Source organism: Pseudorasbora parva, chromosome 22 (genome assembly GCF_024679245.1).
Source record: "Pseudorasbora parva isolate DD20220531a chromosome 22, ASM2467924v1, whole genome shotgun sequence".
NCBI lineage: Eukaryota > Metazoa > Chordata > Actinopteri > Cypriniformes > Gobionidae > Pseudorasbora > Pseudorasbora parva.
This window is the reverse complement of record NC_090193.1, coordinates 39,887,797-39,907,550: the sequence shown is the minus strand read 5'-3', so window position 1 is coordinate 39,907,550 and position 19,754 is coordinate 39,887,797. Positions and strand designations below refer to the sequence as shown.

The 19,754-nt window shown below is 38.8% G+C and overlaps 1 protein-coding gene across 3 annotated transcripts in view; it reads left to right on the top strand.

The window, feature by feature from the left end:
* The first annotated feature begins 9,285 nt into the window (after nt 1–9,285).
* tdrd3 (tudor domain containing 3) overlaps nt 9,286–19,754 on the top strand; it is a 48,553-nt gene continuing 38,084 nt past the window's right edge. For all 3 annotated transcript variants that reach the window (XM_067431057.1, XM_067431058.1, XM_067431056.1), the window contains exons 1-4: nt 9,286–9,487; nt 11,895–11,985; nt 12,761–12,826; nt 15,324–15,484. In XM_067431057.1, coding sequence (XP_067287158.1) covers nt 9,450–9,487; nt 11,895–11,985; nt 12,761–12,826; nt 15,324–15,484 — 356 coding nt within the window. In that variant the 5' untranslated portion in view covers nt 9,286–9,449. The remainder of the gene's footprint in view (nt 9,488–11,894; nt 11,986–12,760; nt 12,827–15,323; nt 15,485–19,754) is intronic.

Below are 19,754 nucleotides of genomic sequence, written 5' to 3'. Positions count from 1 at the left end.
TATTATATAATAATCCATAATTCTAGACTTTATACATCTCAAGTACTACTAGTTGTACACAGAATTACTTAACTCTTTCCCTGTCATTGACGAGTTAACTCATCATTTATGAGACAATGTAATCACTGTTATATGGTAGGGGCAGTATATTATGCATCTCTTGAATGAGTACAGTAGGTCTATTCTCCAGATCAAAACACAGACAAAGAAGAAACAGAAACGAGTGATCTCTTATCAGCAGGTGCATATGAAAAATAAAGTGATCACCAACAATAAACAGCATATAAATCAAAACTGCCAGATGTTACCGACCCCGGAAGAGCAATAGGACTGTGAAGATTGGGGTGTTGATGGACTCGATCTACTCCATCTGTGTTTTGATCATCGTTTTAATTCCCATCCAGACATAGTCTTTGACAAAAACATGATTTTCTTGTGCTTTTTTTATTTTTTATTGAACTGACCCACATTAAAGATGAATAAAAAAAAGAATGCATGAATTTAGAAAAAAATTAAAGAGGCTCTGTTCTTGCTTTTGATATATTGCATGTTCAGACATTCACAATAAAATATTGTGGGGCCATGAAACTATTTTAAATTGACTAAAAATGCTGATATAGGCTGGTAACTTAAAAACAAAAACACTGGCGGGGAAAGAGTTAATAACCAAGTACTTACTTTTAACTTTACTTTTACTTATTTATAAAGCATAATTTAATACAACCGCAGTTGCCCAAAGTGATGTACAAAGGTAAAAATAAATAAAATGAGGTAAATTCAAAGTAAAACACAGAAATCAGTGAAAAACATGCCTCAATACGCAGAAGAATTAAAAGCTTGAGATAATAAAGTTGATATAGTTGGAGCTGCTCGAACATGCAGGTGTAAAAGAGAACCTAAATTAAACGTACTTACTTACTTAATCAAACACAGAAGCCATGAAAGAAAGAAGCTTTACCTGGGTTGATGATCAGGTAGAGAGGGTGGTATGAAGATAGTTTGTCAGGTAGCATGAGAAACGGACATTAAATAGTGTTTCTGTGCAATTATCTTATCAGGACCATCTTTCCGCTTCACTTATAGTTCGAATAGACCCACTTACGAGCGATAACTAACTGGAATTTACCTTCATATCAGTTAAGACAAAAAATTGAGTAACAGGAGAGCACTGCCTCAGATGATCCAGACCGGCTGATAGGCTTCTATCCAGTCTAATTTATCTACAATCATCGTTATTTGCACATTTTATAGAGCTCTTCAGCCAAATTAATCAGGTTAACGTACGTGATGTAGGTATGCATCTCGAAGAGGATTTAGAAATGCTGCAAGACAATACTCCAACATTGTGAGTATCAATAAAAGATTGTGTAAGAAAAAAAAGATATAGTTGTTTCTGGGTAGATTATTGTAGTCAAGTTACTGAATCCTAAACATAACAAAAATGTTTTCTGATAACTTGTTTATCACATTGATCACATTATGGTGAATTTCTGAGCAAACACGGTATAGTATGTGAATATTACTAGACTTCTACAATTACATTAAGACGTTAAGTAAAGTTAACTAAAATGAGTTAGTTAGAATCACTGCTGCATTTTTTGTAATAAACCCTCGTGTTGTGTGAAAGAATGCAATGTCCAGTCTTGATTCTCAGCTCTCTTAACTTTTACTGCATCATCTCGTGAACTTGTACAGCTGTGTTGTGTATCAACGTCATACGCACACACTTCCTCTATACATTCTTACGTCATATACACAGATGTCACTAACCAGCAATCTATTACATCTCCCCCCTTTTACAAATGTATTTGTTTGCTTTGTTCTGTTTCATTGTTACTTCAAACATAGATGCTATTTTAGACACAACATTTCCCCTCATCATACTTAACATTCTCAACCGAACCATTACCAGAACTCTGTGTGGTGGGAACTGCATTCAACATCTCCAAACATTTCTCAGCATCTCTATAATAGGCATTTCTGTCTCTGTCCTTTCTTCATTTATAGGTCCAGGATTTGTGGTGGTCTGCAAACCCTGCCAGACCTGGTTCGTATCAGTCCATCAGGAGACTTTGGTTTTGTTCCATTTTGTGGACGTCTTGTGTTTTGTCCAGGGATTTGTCAGCACTCTGCGTCATTGATAGTGTGGTCTCGTGCTGTGGGGTGTCAACAGATATTGTTGTTGTGGCTTTCCCCACTGGCACTTCCTAGAGGTGACGTCTGTTCCGGCGTAACATACCACCTTGCTCCATCTCAACCAGACAGGATCGTGGTGTCACACTCCTCTTCATCACAATTACCTTTGTCAGCCAGGATTTTTGGTTGTCCACTTTGGTACGGACCTGATCCCCTGGATATAGGAGAGATAGTGTTTTCACCCCATGACGCTGGTTGTAGGAGTAAACTTGTTCCTTTTTCTTTGCTGCATCATTTGCTCTGATGACTTTTGTGTTTGGCCATTTAGATAACAGATTACTGTCAAGGGTGGGTAAGGTTGTTCGGATCTTGCGACCCATCAAAAGTTCCGCTGGACTGGCACCTGTGCTGCTGCATGGAGTAGATCTGTAACACATAAGCGCCAGGAGGGGCTCTTTTTGCTTTAGGATTCTCTTGGCTGTTTGTACGGCTCTTTCAACGTGCCCATTCCCTTGCGGGTGATGTGGGCTGGAGGTTATGTGTTTGAAATCTAGCTCATAAGCCAGTTCCTTTAACTCCGTACTGGTAAATTGTGGCCCATTGTCGCTGACCACCTCCTCAGCTATGCCATAGGGGGCAAAGATGGCTTTCAGTTTTCTCACTATCTGTGTACTGGTAGTTGTGGGCATATGTAGTACCTCTAGAAAACGTGAGTAGTAGTCCGAAATGACTAGGTAGGTCTCTTTGTTGTGTTTGCACAGATCAATGCCAATCCTCTTCCATGGCCTTTCAGGAAGTGGCGTGGAAATTAATGGCTCTTTGGGCTGAGTTCTTCTCATTTCTTGGCAGGACTTTAAGTTTAATTTGAGACGATATACCAGGCCACCATACTGAGGTGTTTGCTCTTTCCCGGCATTTGCTTAGACCCTGGTGACCATCGTGTATGCGATCTATGATCTCTGCCCTCAGGTTTTCAGGTATGACCATACTGTTGCCCCAGGTGACAATCCCATCTTGAATTGAAAGCTCATTTCTCACAGGGAAAAAAAACTCTCGCCATCGGGTGCACACTGACTATGTGCCCTATTTTAACGATCTGAAACGCAAGTGTCAAAGCATGAAGCGTAAGTAACTTTGTGGGCGAGTCTCGGCGCTGTTGCTATTTTCCCGGCGGGATAAATGGCTCTTGCGCCCGGCGCAAATCTAAAATGGGTTGGTCTGAAGTAGCTTCATTATTCATCGGTGTGGTTTGGGCGTAACGTGAATAAACCAATCAGAGCGTCATCCAACATTCCCTTTAAAAGCAGCTGCGCAAGTTCCATTATGGATCGCTATTATTATGGCGTATTTACCAGACGCACGCCAGGAGCGGTTCACAGCCGGAGATGGATGTTCTTGTAAGAGCAGTGAAAGAAAGAGGAGTTGTGTTGTATGGGGATGGGAGAAACCCACCCAAAACCCATATATGTCTTGCCACTATTGGGCAAACAAGTCTGATCCTTAATTACTACAATTAGCCTGAATAATTTGTAAGCTAGATTTATGCCTATTTTTTCACATCTTCGTGGCACACCACAATGATTTCCGTCATCTCATGTGTAAATATTTTTTTAGTGTAGCAATTTATGATTTGCAAAAATAACTGTTGCATCTGTGTAGATTACATGAGCAAAGTGTCTGCGCGTTGTGCACGCTATACATTATGGTCAAGCATGCGCAATTAAAATAGCATAATGAACAACGCGCAATGCGCCGCTGACTTTAGACTGGTTTTTTTCTGGTCGGTGGCGCAATTGTTTAATGCAACAGCTAAATAGCTCCAGGGATTGTTTGCGCCGGAACACGCCTCCTTTTTTGCGCTGAACCGCCCAGGGAGCGCAAGTTCATTCACTAGTTTAGCGACGTGCTTCTGTGGAGGGAAAAGCGAGCTTTGCGCCGGTGCAAAATAGGAATGACACATGCGGCGGTGTACAAAGTCAATTGCGCTGGGTGCAAGATAGGGCCCTTAGATGTCAACCCAATTTTCATTTTCAAAATTTGACATCTGAGTGACATTGTAGTCTACGTTAGCTCACTAAAGTGTTGACTGGGAGTAAGTTCATGAACTTAATGTTTTGTAACCAAAAACAAAGGTCAAAGAAAGGGCACACAGGGTGAAGAGAAAGTGTTTAAACCACAAGCAGTGGTAAAAGTAATGAAGGTTACAGTAAAGAAGAGGAGAAGCGCTAGAAAGGCGACAGCGGCTGGACACCCAGATGATTAAACAGGATGTACAGTCGCTAATTCTCTTACGACGGGATGAATGAAATGAAATTGGAATTCCCCAAAAACAAGTATTAAAAGACTGAGGATTGAAGCACCGCTCAGATGATGCTCATTACGCGTGAAGGACACCTGACACCCTATTCGAGGGACGCTTAACAGCATCTGCAATATTGCTGGTTAGAGTTAGAGCTTTTAGTTTAGCTGACTTTGTATATTGCAATAAAAACAACCACAAAGGAGTCTTCTCCGTAATTCCCGAAGAGCTAGAACCTATGGTCAGGTGAGTACAATGGTTCAGGCTAGATTTGACTATCTTTACCCTAACTGAACAATCATAGGGTTAAAGGTGTATGATAAAAAGACACACTTTCTATATGTGTGCTGTTCAGCTGGTAGACGTTTTTAATTTGTGTATGCAAATCAAAGACCAGTAACATTTTCATTGCAATTATTTTATTGTTCCGGATATAAGACAATAGTTCTTGGAAATACATCTGAAAAAATGGGGTTGTCATATATTCGAGGTCTAAATGTTTAAATGTCAATAATACACCCAAGAGCACTAAACACGAGTTTAAAGTGAGTGTTTCCCCCAGGTCAGAAGCAGCCCATCCCTGTAAACTAGGGGCCTGAGAACTAGAAGAAGGATCACGACAGGCCCTGGGGCCCGAATGAACAGCCTCTAACCCTTAGCGTATATATACCGCTCTGGGGCCGGATTCACGAAAATGAACACACAGGGGTTCTCTCTCCCTATTGGGAACACACTATTTCCATCTAAAGCGCAAACATCTAATTAGCCAAGTATGCTATAAGTAAAATATTTTAGTAGTTACACCGTTTGTTATAATGTTATAATTTTTTTAAATAATTTTGTAAGTTTAATATTTGAAAAAAGCAATAATTTTATCAAAATTCTTATCATTTGGGGATCTACGACAGTATCCTTTTAAGAAGTTATTTAGGATGATTTTCCAGGGGAAAATCTGTGTTTGTGGGGTAAAATGTGTGTTATTTTGGCAAGGTTGCTGCTAAATTCGCACTCATGGGTCTATATAGCCCATAATGGTCGCTTCAACCCGCGGACATAGAAATGCGTCGCTCCGCTGCTCTGATTGGTTGTAGGTCTGTTCAATTGATGTCTTTCCTGGTTCGGTTGAAACACGCCCCATAATCACAGCCCAATGAGCATCAGACTCATATAGAGGGAATGCATCGACGTCACTCTCCCGCCGTAACACGTAACACGGCAGAAGAGCTGCTGCGTGACTGGAGTTAAAGGTGCACTATGCAGCTTTCGTCCACCGGAGGGCGCCTATTCAAAACAAATCGTAGTTTGATGACGCAAAGTGTGAGCGCAGCATCTTGGGAGATGTGGTCTTCTCATCACAGCCGGTGGAGAATAGGACTCGGGCAGAAATCACGTTCATGCATGCGGTTATTAACGTTACTGTAGTCTAAAGCAGAGCAGGACCGAGTGTTGTGGACCTGAGCAAAGCTGCTGGAGCGATTGTTAAACAAATACCCGCCCCGCGAATACCGGGACTTTTATTATGACGGGACGGGACACAGTCGCCGGGCGCTTGCACAGATCCGCTCTTCCGGTTATGATTTTGAGGTAATGGAGCTCTGTTTATCATATTAGATACATTTAAGTGTGTTTAAAACGATGTTATGACTGCTCCGTGCGTTCACTTGTTCACTCTGCTAAGAGTAAAGCGCTCCTGACAAATAAAAGCCGAAACCGAGGGTAACGCAGATATGACGCGATTGACAGGCGACTCCCTCAAATGCAATGCTGACACGTCCCGGTCCTCAGTTAAAATAGCAATTTTCTCACAATTTACAAATAGTTGGAAACTTCTGTGATATTGTAAGAACTCAACTGAACAAAATATATAACACCGGCCTAGTGGTTTTTCGATATTTTACTGCAAAAATACTACATAGTGCAGCTTTAATGGAGGAAAACACGAGTAGAGCAAACGATCCTTACAACTTACCAAAGATTCAGTGATCCATGGATAATGATATGCAGCCAGCAGGAATCGTGTTTTCCTGACATTTTTAGGAGCCTCATTTCGACAAGAATGTTTATAACTGTCATTAATCACATTTTTCAAGTGAATCCCGCATGTATATGTGGATGGGTCCGTGTTTTGAAGCGTGTAGTGGTGGTAATATACTTTATATTCACTTAAAGCGGTCACTCATTCAATAAACGTAATCTCACAAAGTGACGCAGTGATGTTGGTATACAATAAATCTCTTATTTTCACAATGTCTGCACTCACAAAGGATTGCTGCGCGTGTTTAACTCAGCGCCTGGACAAACACTTGAGCGGTGAGTGATTCCAAATTGAACACCTGTGATTGGCCAAATCCGTTGTAGAAGTCTACAAACATGTCTGTGATTGGCTACATTACTCACCGAGGCGAAAACACATTGGAAATGTAATCATTTGACGAGTGCAAATACAGATACGCACTGGATCTTTTGCTAGCTCCTTTTCGCTGATAATATGCAATTATTACGAATTCTTACAGAGGATTACATATCCTAGACAAGCAGTTATGTGCAGCGTTTCACCCTAAAAGCAGAAGCAGCAGCAGTTGGCAGTGGTTTGAATGAGAAAATTACACGCTATTATCAAGTCCGTCTCAAGCAGAACAGCGATGACTATGCGGTCCGGGGACAAGCCTCCTCTACCCCCCTTCTGGCGCAGGGCCTGGTTTTGTGAGTTTTCGCTGCATTCGCGCTGTAAACCAATGCTGCCTCTCAGTCTTTTTGCCACTCAGCGGGGCGTAATCACAGGCGCTCCAGCTGACGATGACGTCACGTTTATTCCCTCTATTCAGACTAGAGCTGAGGACTTACGTCAGGCTACACAAATAGGGGAGTGTCATTAGGCGCATTAAGATTAGCGATACCAACAGCAGCAGCTAGAGCGGTTCTGAGACATGATGGAACATGGATCCATCATGCCTTGTTACCACTGTGCAGGCTGGTGGTGGTGGTGTAATGGTGTGGGGGATGTTTTCTTGCCACACTTTAGGCCCCTTAGTGCCAATTGGGCATCGGCTAAATGCCACGGCCTACCTGAGCATTGTTTCTGACCATGTCCATCCCATTATGACCACCATGTCCCCATCCTCTAATGGCTACTTCCAGCAGGATAATGCACCATGTCACAAAGCTCGAATCATTTCAAATTAAACATGCCAATGAGTTGACTGTACTAAAATGGCCGCCACAGTCATTTACATTTACATTATGCATTTAGCAGACGCTTTTTTATCCAAAGCATCTCAGGAGAACAGGAAGCGATCCGTCAAGAAGAGGCAAAGAAACACAAAAAGTGCCCCAAATACCAAGATTTGTACACCGCTCAGAGTAGCAGCGGAGTAGCAGCTCGATTAGAAAAAGATAGGAGAAAAAGAGTTTTTTTTACTTAATTTTTTTAATGTAATATTAAGTGCTCATGGAAGAGATGAGTTTTTACCTGTCTTTTGAATGAAGCGAGTGATTCTGTCGTGCGTATGGAGGACGGAAGATCGTTCCACCAACCAGGAACAATGAAAGAAAAAGTTCTAGAGAGGGATTTCATGCCTCTCTGTGATGGTACCACAAGCCTCCTCTCGTTAGCTGAGCTAAGGCTTGTGGTGGGGGTCCCCAGATCTCAACCCAATAGAGCATCTTTGGGATGTGGTGGAACGGGAGCTTCGTGCCCTGGATGTGCATCCCACAAATCTCCATCAACTGCAAGATGCTCTCCTATCAATATGGGCCAACATTTCTAAAGAATGCTTTCAGCAGCTTGTTGATCAATGCCACGGAGAGTTAAAGCAGTTCTGAAGGAGAAAGGGTCAAACACAGGATTAGTGTGTGCTCCTAATAATCCTTTAGGTGAGTGTATATCATGAGATCAGTATTATATATGAAGGTTTCATTTGAGTAATTCTTGTCTTATGATTATACAACTTAGCCAAAATAATTAAAGGTAATATGAATACATTACCCATTTCGTTTTTCAGAAAAAAAGTGAGTTTTGAAAACTGAGGTTCTAAATTAACTAATTATTTTACAAAATTTGTTTTGCTCTAAAATTACTATAAAATCAAAGCCATGTGTCTAACCAAGTTGTGTTTCAAATTTGAAGTTGATTTTTTTTTTGATGCATTTTTCTGTAACAAATTACAAAATGTCTTTCCAAATATCACTTCCATCGCAAAACCGTCCCCAAATATGGATCATTGAGACCTTTCTGGCGATATGAGTTTTGTTAAGATTAGAAAAGATTTTAAGTAAAAAGTAGTTAAAATAAATGTTGTAATATGAAACAGGACACTGGCCACCGGGAGGAGTCCGCTAGAAGAATTTAGAGCACCATTTCTATGCTAACGCAGCATCCGATTCCGATTTCAAAACGGTTTTCATGAGATGATGAATTTTGAGTTTTTAAGCTTAGGAATGATACCCAATTTATGATCATTACTAGAATATATGATATGAAAAAAGAAGATTCAAAAAGAGTGCCAGGCATCCTGCCAGCGATTTTTTTTGTCAAGTCTGTTTTAAAGTCAGTCCAAAAAGAAAAGTACATTTATCACAAACAGTATGGATATATCTACTAATGGTTGCATTTAAAGGATAACATCTATGAATAATTTCGTAAATTATTTATTTTACTGTATTAGAAATAATATAGCCTATTTATATCCTAATGTCCAAATACTGTGCCAAAATATACAATGATGCTTAAGCCATTTTGAACTACATGGAGGACCCGGCATTAAAGAATGTCCGTATAAAATTGTTATTAAAAAGTATTTTGTGTTTAATGTATTCGAAAGTATTCGAGCTGTACGTCAGCCGCGAGGCTCCACTTTGACCCGTGACGCGTCGGAAGTGTGCGCGTGACGTCTCCCGTCTTTGTCCGGTAGCGCGAGCGGCTAACGGTGTAGAAGCGAATCCCGAATAACACAGCATGTGAAACCGGCGATATTACCGACAGAGACCCGTCGCAGACTCCCGTGTGTGTGTGAAGATGTGCGATCTGAGCTCGGCGCTCATTCAAGAGGGCTGGTGAGTCTTTCCTGAGCGCTAACGGCTAACATGCTAACGATGCTAACTCATGTTTACATTCATTCACGCGCTCCGTTTGACTTTAGAAGTTAATTTAACAGCGGTTTATATCACGGCGTTAGTTTATTTATTTCTCTCTGGCTGTTGGGTGCAGATAGCGACTAAATAATTAGCACGATAGTCAACATTAATTGCTACGTTAGTCCATTACCAGTAAATTATTAATGCATATGTCATGTCTAATATTTTAATAATCAGCTGCTGACGTCTCAACTCGATACTATTTTAATCAGTTCGGGCTGTCACAATCTATATTAATTAGACACGTCATAAGATTGATAACACTGATATTTATTTACAGTACTGGTCAAAAGTTTAGAAACATTAATATTTGTAATGTTTCTGAAAGAGTTTCTTCTGCTTATTTATTTCATCATAACTCCAGTAATCCAGTGTAATATTCCTCCAGTGTAGATCATCTGTTCTCTGTGTGAATATATAGTAAAGTGTGATTTATTCCTGTGATCAGAGCTGAGTTTATCATCATTACTCCAGTCTTCAGTCACATGACCCTTCACTAATCACTCTGACACAAGGATTTATTATCAATATATATATATATATATATATATATATATATATATATATATATATATATATATATATATATATATATATAAAATAACTGGTGAAACTTTAACTGGGATTCTTTGATTAATAAAAAGTAAAAAAAATGCACAGCAATTATTTAAAATAATTAATATTTTTATTCAGCTAGTATGTTAAATTAATAAAAAGTGACTGAATCTATTAATATTAGAAAATATTTATATTTTAGTTAATAAATGTTGTTTTATTTTATTTTTTGAACTTGTTATTAATCAATGAATCCTGAAAAAAGTGTCACAGGCTATAATATTCCTCATCTGAGAATGATTAGTGAAGGGTCATGTGACTCTGAAGACTGGAGTAATGATGATAAACTCAGCTTTGATCACAGGAATAAATCACACTTTACTATATATTCACACAGAGAACAGATGAGCTACACTGGAGGAATATTACACTGCTTTACTGGAGTTATTCCGTATTTTTAATTAAATAATCGCAGGCTAGATGAACATTAGACTTTGTTTAAAAGTATTAAAAATAGTGATGTTTCCAAACGTTTGACTGGGACTGTGAGTTCAGTTCCTTCAGATCTCACACTTGTCTGTGCATATTGAGTGTTATATTGTGATATATGTGTGTGACCCTGGACCACACAACCAGTCAAAAGGATCATTTAAAAAAAGAGAGATTTATACATCATCTTAAAGCTGAATAAATAATCTTTCCATTGATGTCTGATTTCTTAGGATAATATTTGGACAAACTATTTGAAAATCTGAGGGTGCAAAAAAATCTAAATATTGAGAAAATCTCCTCTAAAGTTGTCCGGATGAAGTCCTCAGCAATGCATATTACTAATAATAATATATTTTTTATATATTTACGTTAGGACATTTACACAATATCTTCATGGAACATGATCTTAACATCCTAATGATTTTTAAGGAACTAATGAAGGAAAAATGTATAATTTTGACTCATATAATGTATTGTTGGCTATCGCCACAGATAAACCTGTGAGACGCAGCACTGGTGAAGTGCTCCAGGGTCACATTTTAGCAAAAAAACGAGAAAAACATCTAACGTTTTTGTGGATTTTTTGCTTTTTGTTATGCTTTAAGGTCAAAAGGGAAGACATTGGTCAATAAAGAAAGATTAAATACATATATTATATTTATATAATTTAATATATTTCACATTCACTACACCCATGAGATTCAGGACTGGTTTGGTGCTCCAGGGGTGTGTGTGTGTGTGTATGTAATGTATGTGTGTGTGTATGTAATGCATGTGTGTGTGTATGTATGTGTGTATATCCAGTGCTTATACCATAGTAGTTTGATGCATTGGTGTTAATCATTGCATTTACATTTTTATGGAAATGTCATTGCCTTTAAAGATATGTTCTATGTTCAATAAATTAAATGCATGTGTAAATTAGATGGTCTTTCCACTCGTCTGAAGTTACGGAAGCAAAATAGTTCAAAACTGAACAGAAAACAATTTGCCTGTTTCATCTTGCCCTGGAAATAAATAAATAAATATATATATATATATATATATATATATATATATTTGTTAGTGACATGTATCTAGATAATAGAAAATATTTTCTCTTTGTTTGTCTGTCAATTGTGGTTTCACAGTAATCTCATTTAAATCGTAAGTGATAAATGAGTTCGGTCAAAAGTAGTCTGAATACAGGTCGGGAGAGTCCATTGCACAACGATTATCTCATCTCAGTGATCGGCGTAAATCACACACTTTTGCTCTAAATCGACTCTTTTCCTCTCAGGTTCCTGACAGATGAAGGAATAGAGGAGTGTAAAAGTTCTTCAGAGAAGGAGAAAACATCACTGACTGACATCATACAAGTAGCATTAAATGTAAGTGCTTTCCCCTTTACCTCGTTTCCTCTTATATTAATGTCACTGCAGGGCGTTAAGCTTTTTAAAATATTCACAAAATATTCATCACAAAAGCTGTCATAAGAGCAGTCGGCCACATGCTAAAAATGAATGGCTCTCTATGGGGCCTGAGGGTTCATTTTTATTGGTAACACTTTATTTTGAGTCCACTTTAGACATTCTGCTAACTATAAGTAACTTTGCCACTACATGTCAACTAACTGTCATTAGAGTATTTGTAGACTGTCTGATTAATATTTACTAAAACTTTATTTTGTCGGTCCCCCAACAGACATTCTACTGACTATAAGTAAATTGGCAACTACAATTCAACTTATTCTACTAACCCGAACCCTAACACCTAACCATAATCTACCAGTCTACTGACAGTCTACTAATACTCTAATGAGAGTTAGCTGATATGTAGTTGCAAAGTTACTTATAGTTAGTAGAATGTCTAAAGTAGACTATCAAAATAAAGTATAACCTTTTTATTTACAGTAACTTTGGAAACATTACAATTTTTTAAAATGTTTTTTGAAATAGTCTAATGCTCATCAGGCCTGCATTAAGTTGATCAAAAATTGTGAAATATTATTCCAATGTAATATCTTATTCAGGACAGTACTAAATAAAAAATAACATTCATTTTGTATGATCTCTTTTTTGTTCAAAATGATTCACAGATTCATACTTTTTCTTACAACTGTATATTTGGGAAAGGACACTAATCATACTGTAATATAATCCACAGAATGACCTGAGACCCATAGGAAAGAGCTTTCTGCCGGCGGACATCAACAGCGGCCGAATAGAAAAGGTATTCAAATTCACTGACTTATGTCCATCATTAGGGAATTTACCATTGGATTAAAGCTGAAATCCAGAATAATGCATAGATCAGGGGTTTTCAAACTGGGAGTCCTCCAGAAGGTTCTAAGGGGTCCCCAGAAACTTTCAGAGAATAAAAAGACAGAGAAAAAACTGAATAAAGTCTAATGAATATTCTAAATGTGAATTGTAAATGTTTGCTCTGTATCTTTAGTGAGTTTTAGGGTGTGTTCACACTTGTCATGTTTGGTTGGATTAAAACGACCCCTGGTGCGATTGCTCGGTTAGTGCGGTTCATTTGAAGATATGTGAACGCTGCCATCCGAACCCTGGTCCGCACCAAACCAGCGGACCGAGAGCGCTATAAAGACGGGTCTCGGTCCGCTTCCAAACGAACTCTGGTGCGGTTCGATTGATATATGAACGCCACACGGACCAAAGACATGTAAACGGACCAAAAACAGGACGTGATATCACAAGATGCAACGCATAGTCAGCTGATTTGACGACGCGGAAAGATCGATCGTTGTATCCAAAATGAGTAATGTTAACGTTAGAGGGCAAACGTGGAGCAACGAGGAAGAGCCTCATCAATATTTGGTCCGACGAGCATGTTTCGAGAATGCTAGAAAAAACGCACAAAAAGCAGACCTGGCTCTTCTCATCAGAGGACCTGTTGGCCATCAGTCGGTACAGACGACAGGACGGCCGTCTCTTTTCTGCACAACGGAGGAAATCCTGCTGCTGTTTTGAATGTTTTGAACATTTTATGAGCTCTTCATGAGTTCTCAGCGGGTAATAATAATGCCATATGTACACGCATAAAATGATGGCGTGTAATCTGGCATACAGCGTTGTTCTGAATGTTCGGTAAGCAGCTCCTACGTCATATAAGCCGACCAATCAGGTTGTGAGCGTCTCCCTGAGCCTTTGGTTCGCTAACTTTAGGTTCGCTGTTATAAATGCAGTGTGAACGCTAAGCGGACCAGGACTATATGTTTTGTTTTTGGTCCGGACCAAACGAACCGAACTACAAGTGTGAACACACCCTTACTCACTATAGTCCCCTTTATCTCACTCTCTGAGGTTGTAAGGCAGTATTCTTATGCAAGCTGGTTACATACATTTATTGTGAAAGTTGCTTATTCTTCTTCAGGTTTATACATCCAACATTAATAGCCAATTTAAGTTTGGAAACAATATGTTGTATTAATAATGTCACACTTACTATTTAACAGTTTAAATATTTATTTATTTATATTTTACATAAAATAGATTTTAGGAAAGCGGTCCCTTATAAAGGTTCATTATATTTGGGGGTCCTTGGGATCATAAAGTTTGAAAACCCGTGGCATAGATGACACTGTCCAGCAAATAAAAAGACTTTATGCACTTGCTAATGCTGTCCACAAGATGGCGCTGTTATTAAAGAGAACAGGATCAGCAGGACAAAATTAGAAATAGGCAAGGCAAGTTTATTTGTATAGCACATTTCATACACAATGGCAATTCAAAGTGCTTTACAATGAAATTAATTAAAATAGTGATAACATATGCATGAGAAATAAGGATATCATGTGTAAGCTGTAAAGACAATTTTAAAAATAAAATGGTCAAATGCCCTCCTTTATAAAAACACAGCCATTTTCAGCTTTAAAATTAAAAAATAGACAAAATGATCCATTCGATTACATTCAGTCTCTACATAAAACATCCTTCAGTTTGCAGTCTACATACAGTAATTGAATTGGATGTTATGAACGTGTTTGAGAAAGAAATGAATGAGATGTGATGTAATCAAGATGGTTAATTACTTCACATCTCATTCATTTCTTTCTCAAACACGTTCATAACATCCAATTCAATTACTGTGCCCTGATTGGTACTCAAGAACCTTCTTGTTTTTTAAATTCTCTTTACAACTGTTTCTATTTTTATTTTAGATATTGTATTATTTTTCTTATGCATTTGTTATCCCTATTTTAATTCATTTCTGTGTAAAGCACTTTGAATTGCCATTGTGTATGAAATGTGCTATACAAATAAACTTGCCTTGCCTAAACCCATTTTCACTCATCATACCTTTCCATCGATTTCCACGTCAAACTTGCTATTTCCATCAAACTCAGTTTTTACTCATCATATTTAACTCAAATAAACATATAAAATAACAATAACCAAAGATAAGAACAATTTCTTTCTTCAGCTGAACACAAGGGAGGAATGTAAACTGTAAACAGTTAACTGGAGCCATTGACTTCTATAGTAGGAAAAAAAAATACTACAGAAGTCAATGGCTCCAGTTAACTGTTTGGTTACTGGCATTCTTCAAAATATCTTCCCTTGTGTTCAGCTGAAGAAAGAAACTCATACAGGTTTGAAACAACTTGAGGGTGAGTAAAGGATGACAGGATTTTAATTTTAAAGTGAACTATCCCTTTAAATCCATTAGATCTGTGTATGATGCACCTGTCTCTCTCCCACAGTTGGACGGTCCGTGTGTCCTTCAGGTGCAGAAGATTCGTAATGTCGCAGCTCCGAAAGACCACGAGGAGTCGCAGACGGCTCCCAGAATGCTGCGCGTGCAGATGACGGATGGACACACCTTGTGCACTGGCCTTGAGTTCAAACATCTGTCCAAAATCAGGTAGAGCTGGTGTGTCTGTGGATATTTGCATCTTTCTTCCGTCACCTTTCCTTGCTGAATAAAAGTATTAATTTCTTTAAAAACACTGTAAACGTTTTAAATTATACACCGATCAGGCATAACATTTTGCTGCGAAAACAGCCCTGACCCATCAAGGCATGGACTCCTACAGACCCCTGAAGGTGTGCTGTGGTATCTGGCACCAAGATTTTAGCAGCAGATCCTTTAAGCCCTTTAAGTTTGGACTTGTTTGTTCGGCTCATCCCACAGATGCTCGATTGGATTGAGATCTGGGGAATCTGGAGGCAGAGTCGACGCCTCAAACTGGTTGTTGTGCTCCTCAAACCATTCCTGAAGCATTTGTGCTTTGTGTCAGGAGCATTATCCTGCTGGAAGAGCCACAGCCACCAGAATACCGTTTCCATCAAAGGCTGAACATGGTCTCAGCAATGCTTAGGTAGGTGGAGCGTGTCAAAGTAACATCCACATGGATGGAGGACCCAAGGTTTCCCAGCAGAACATTGGCCAAAGCATCACACTGCCTCCGCCGGCTCGCCTTCTTCCCATAGTGCATCCTGGGGCCATGTGTTCCCCAGGTAAGACACACACACACACCCGGCCAATCACGGGCCACTGTTGGTGCTTTCGGTGGGGTCAGAGGTCAGCATGGGCACCCTGACTGGTCAGCGGCTATGCCGCCCCATACGCCTCAAACTGAGCTGCTCTGTGTATTCTGACAGCTTTCTATCAGAACCAGCATTAACTTCTGCAGCAGTTTGAGCTCCAGTAGCTCGTCTGTTTGATCGGACCCCACGGGCCAGCCTTCGCTCCCCACGTGCATCAATGAGCCTTGGCCGCCCATGACCCTGTGGCCGGTTCTCCACTGGTCCTCTTGGAGCACTTTTGATAGATACTGACCACTGCAGACCGGGAACAGCCCACAAGAGCTGCAGTTCTGGAGATGCTCTGACCCAGTCGTCTAGCCGTCACAATCTGGCCAAACTCGCTCAAATCCTTACGCTTGGCCATTTCTCCTGCTTCTAACACATCAACTCTGAGGATAAAATGTTCACTTGCTGCCTAATATATCCCACCCACTAACAGGAGCCGTGATGAAGAGATCATCAGTGTTACTCACCTGTCATGATGTTGTGCCTGATTGGTGTACAGTAGTGCACTTCCTGTTACTTACTACAGAAGTAATACTTCCTGTTATTATTTAAGACGTATGTGAAACAGTAAGCGACAGTGTGTTAAATAATCAAACAGTAATATGCTGCATTGTTGTTACATGACCCCATTATGTTGCATGTTTAATTCAGCAAGTAGCGTTGTTAACACTTCGTAAATTAATACGGTTATATTGCATTTTTTATTTAAAGTTGTTTTAAAATGTCTCTTGGCAGTCAGTAGAAAAGGCAGTCTTGGCAGTAGAGAAAGACATGATGCACAATGTTACTTAAGTTTAATTAATCACTCAGGTCATGCAATATCAAGTGCATTGCATTGTGGGATAGTATTCCATGTAGTTCCAGTGCATTGCTTGAATTACACACGGCATACTTCAGAAATAGTGTGAAATCTGAGAATTCGCATTCCCTCCATCTTTCATAGTGGTTTATTAGATATTTAGGCTAATTTGATTAAGCTTATTGATTTCAAACATCAAGATTTGGCCTGTAACTTCAATTTAAACTTTCCAGAATTTCACCCACTCACTTTTACTGAACAAGTAGCTTTAAATTCTAGTACCTCCGATATTTAATTGAAGCATGTCTAATTGGATGGCGTAATTTAATGAAATAATGTCTCGGCACGTCAGACACAGTGAAGTGGCCCATAATGAGGCCAAAAACCCACCGTTTGATTAAACGCAGCTCTTAATATGATAAGAGGTTCTGTAATTGCCTGGAGGCAGACGAAAGACGTTTTGATGTAGTGGAGAGCTGCGGAAAGAAGGGTTTTTTCTGCTGCAGACACTGTGAATTGATGTTCACGGTGTTAGAGTCATTCAGGGTCGTGCCATTGAGTTGCTTTTGATGTTACTTCAGGCTCTTTTTCTATTTCTCTCGATGAACCTGAAATATCAGTGTCGTTTTGGAATGCGGAAAAACTGTCTTTCTGCATCTACATGCCAAGAATGTGTCACTTTTTAAAAAATGTTTTAAATGTACATTGTTTTGGCCCTTTAACAGTTAAAAAAACACAAATTTGTGGATGAATATGGTTTCTTCTAATAACTAAAGAGATAAATATGATCCTACTGCTTATAAAACAATCACTACTAGAGATAAAACCAGTTAAATGAAAAGGATCTCAAGCTGACCTGAGACAAAAACAAGTTTTGGAAGGATTGATGTATTGACTTATTTAAATGTTAATTTTGAACAAAAAAGGTTACACATTGTATGAAACACACCTACATCTCGGATGCCCTGAGCGTCAGCAGATAAACATTACATTCTCATTTATGGGTGAACTATCCCTTTAATGCTTTGTTCAAGTCAATATTCCTAATTTTGACTCAGAAATTGCTATTCAATTTCACAAATAATTACTAAGAAACGGCAAATAAGGCTAGGCAAGTTTATTTATATAGCACATTTCATACACAATGGCAATTCGAAGTGCTTTACATAGAAGTAGGGGATGATGTCCACCCAGCCGGTTGTTATCGCAGAATAAACCCCTCCAGAGTGATCAGGACCCCGAGGCGAAGCGGAGCGTCACTCTGAAGGGGTTTATTCTGCGATAACAACCGGCTGGGTGGACATTATCCCGCTTATTACACGCCTACTAGTCTCAAATAAATAATTATTAGACACAAAATATTGTCTTGAGATTAAATATTTTATTAGCTCTTACGCAAAGCTTCCGCGAAGAAAAACAGTTCCAGACTGCTTTAAGCCTTTATCTATCGCTGCTAAATGTTGAGAATGAATGCTGAAAGGGTTAGTTCACCCAAAAATGAACCCAAGCCTCTGATTTACTCACCCTCAGGTCATTATAGGTGTTTATGACATTCTTCTGTCAGACAAATACAATCAGAGTTATATTTAAAAAGTCCAGGCTAACGTTAATCCCAGCAGTAGTTGGAGCTGTTTCTGAAGTCCATTAAATCCAGCTGTCCGTCAAATAACGTGCTCCACACGACTCCGATGGGTTAATAGAGCCTTCTGATTCCAATCGATGCGTTTGTGTGAGAAAAATATCCATATTTAAAACGTTATAAAGGAAACCCGCCTTGAAGTCTTCCATTGTAACCCACGGCTGTTTAAGCCACAAGATGGCGCCAGCGTTAAGCACAGAAGTAGAACCGGTCAAGATAACTCGCAGTACCCGGATGAGCGGGTGTTATCTGGGAATAACATACCGCTGGAATGCGCGATTGACCAATCAGAATCAAGTATTTCACAGAGCCGTGTAATAAAGGAAATTAAATAGGGATAACAAATGCATAAGAAAAATAATACAATGTATAAAAATAGAAACAGTTGTATGCAGTTGTAAAGAGAAATAAAAAATAAAAAAAGGATGATAACCAAAGAAAATAACAAAGGTAAACTAAAACCTAAGAATTTAAAAAATGATGCATAGATAAGGTGCAATAACACATTGAAAAGACTGAAGGGGCATTTTAAAGGCACAATATGTAATTAAGTGTGTTAAAGTGATGTTATAATGATATGATCTTTAATGGTTGATCTTTTTTTATTACAAGGTAATAAAAATAAATAAATAAAACGCGTCAAAGAAAAACGGGCAAGGCTGTGGCATGCAGCAAAACAAAGGAAGCTGGCCCTTGAAATTCTGGTGGCTAAAAACCTGAAGAAATGGGGTTTAACTTGGTGTACAAAGTATCCCATATTGATCCATTTGTATCCATTGGGATCTTTAATTTTCAGTTAATACAGAAGCTAAGATGATTTCCGTACTAGTGTCTATAAATGAGCATGAAAATAAATATTCTATATATCGTTTATGAGCGCTATTTTTTCATATTAAACATCAAACATTTAAAAAAGTTAAACATTTTAAATGCGTACAGTCTACACAACATTCTCTATGGTCACAGCGTCATATACATTAATATTTTAACAATTTATAAAAGATGAATCACTGTCTGGCCATCTGGAATTTTGGTATGGAGAAAAAGGTTATTATTAATACTTTTTTTGTAGTATTACACCACATTGTGTGTATATATTAGCACCGTTTGTAGTTTTTCTTGTGGTATAAGAGAGCGTTTGGACCTGGAAGCGCTGCCGCG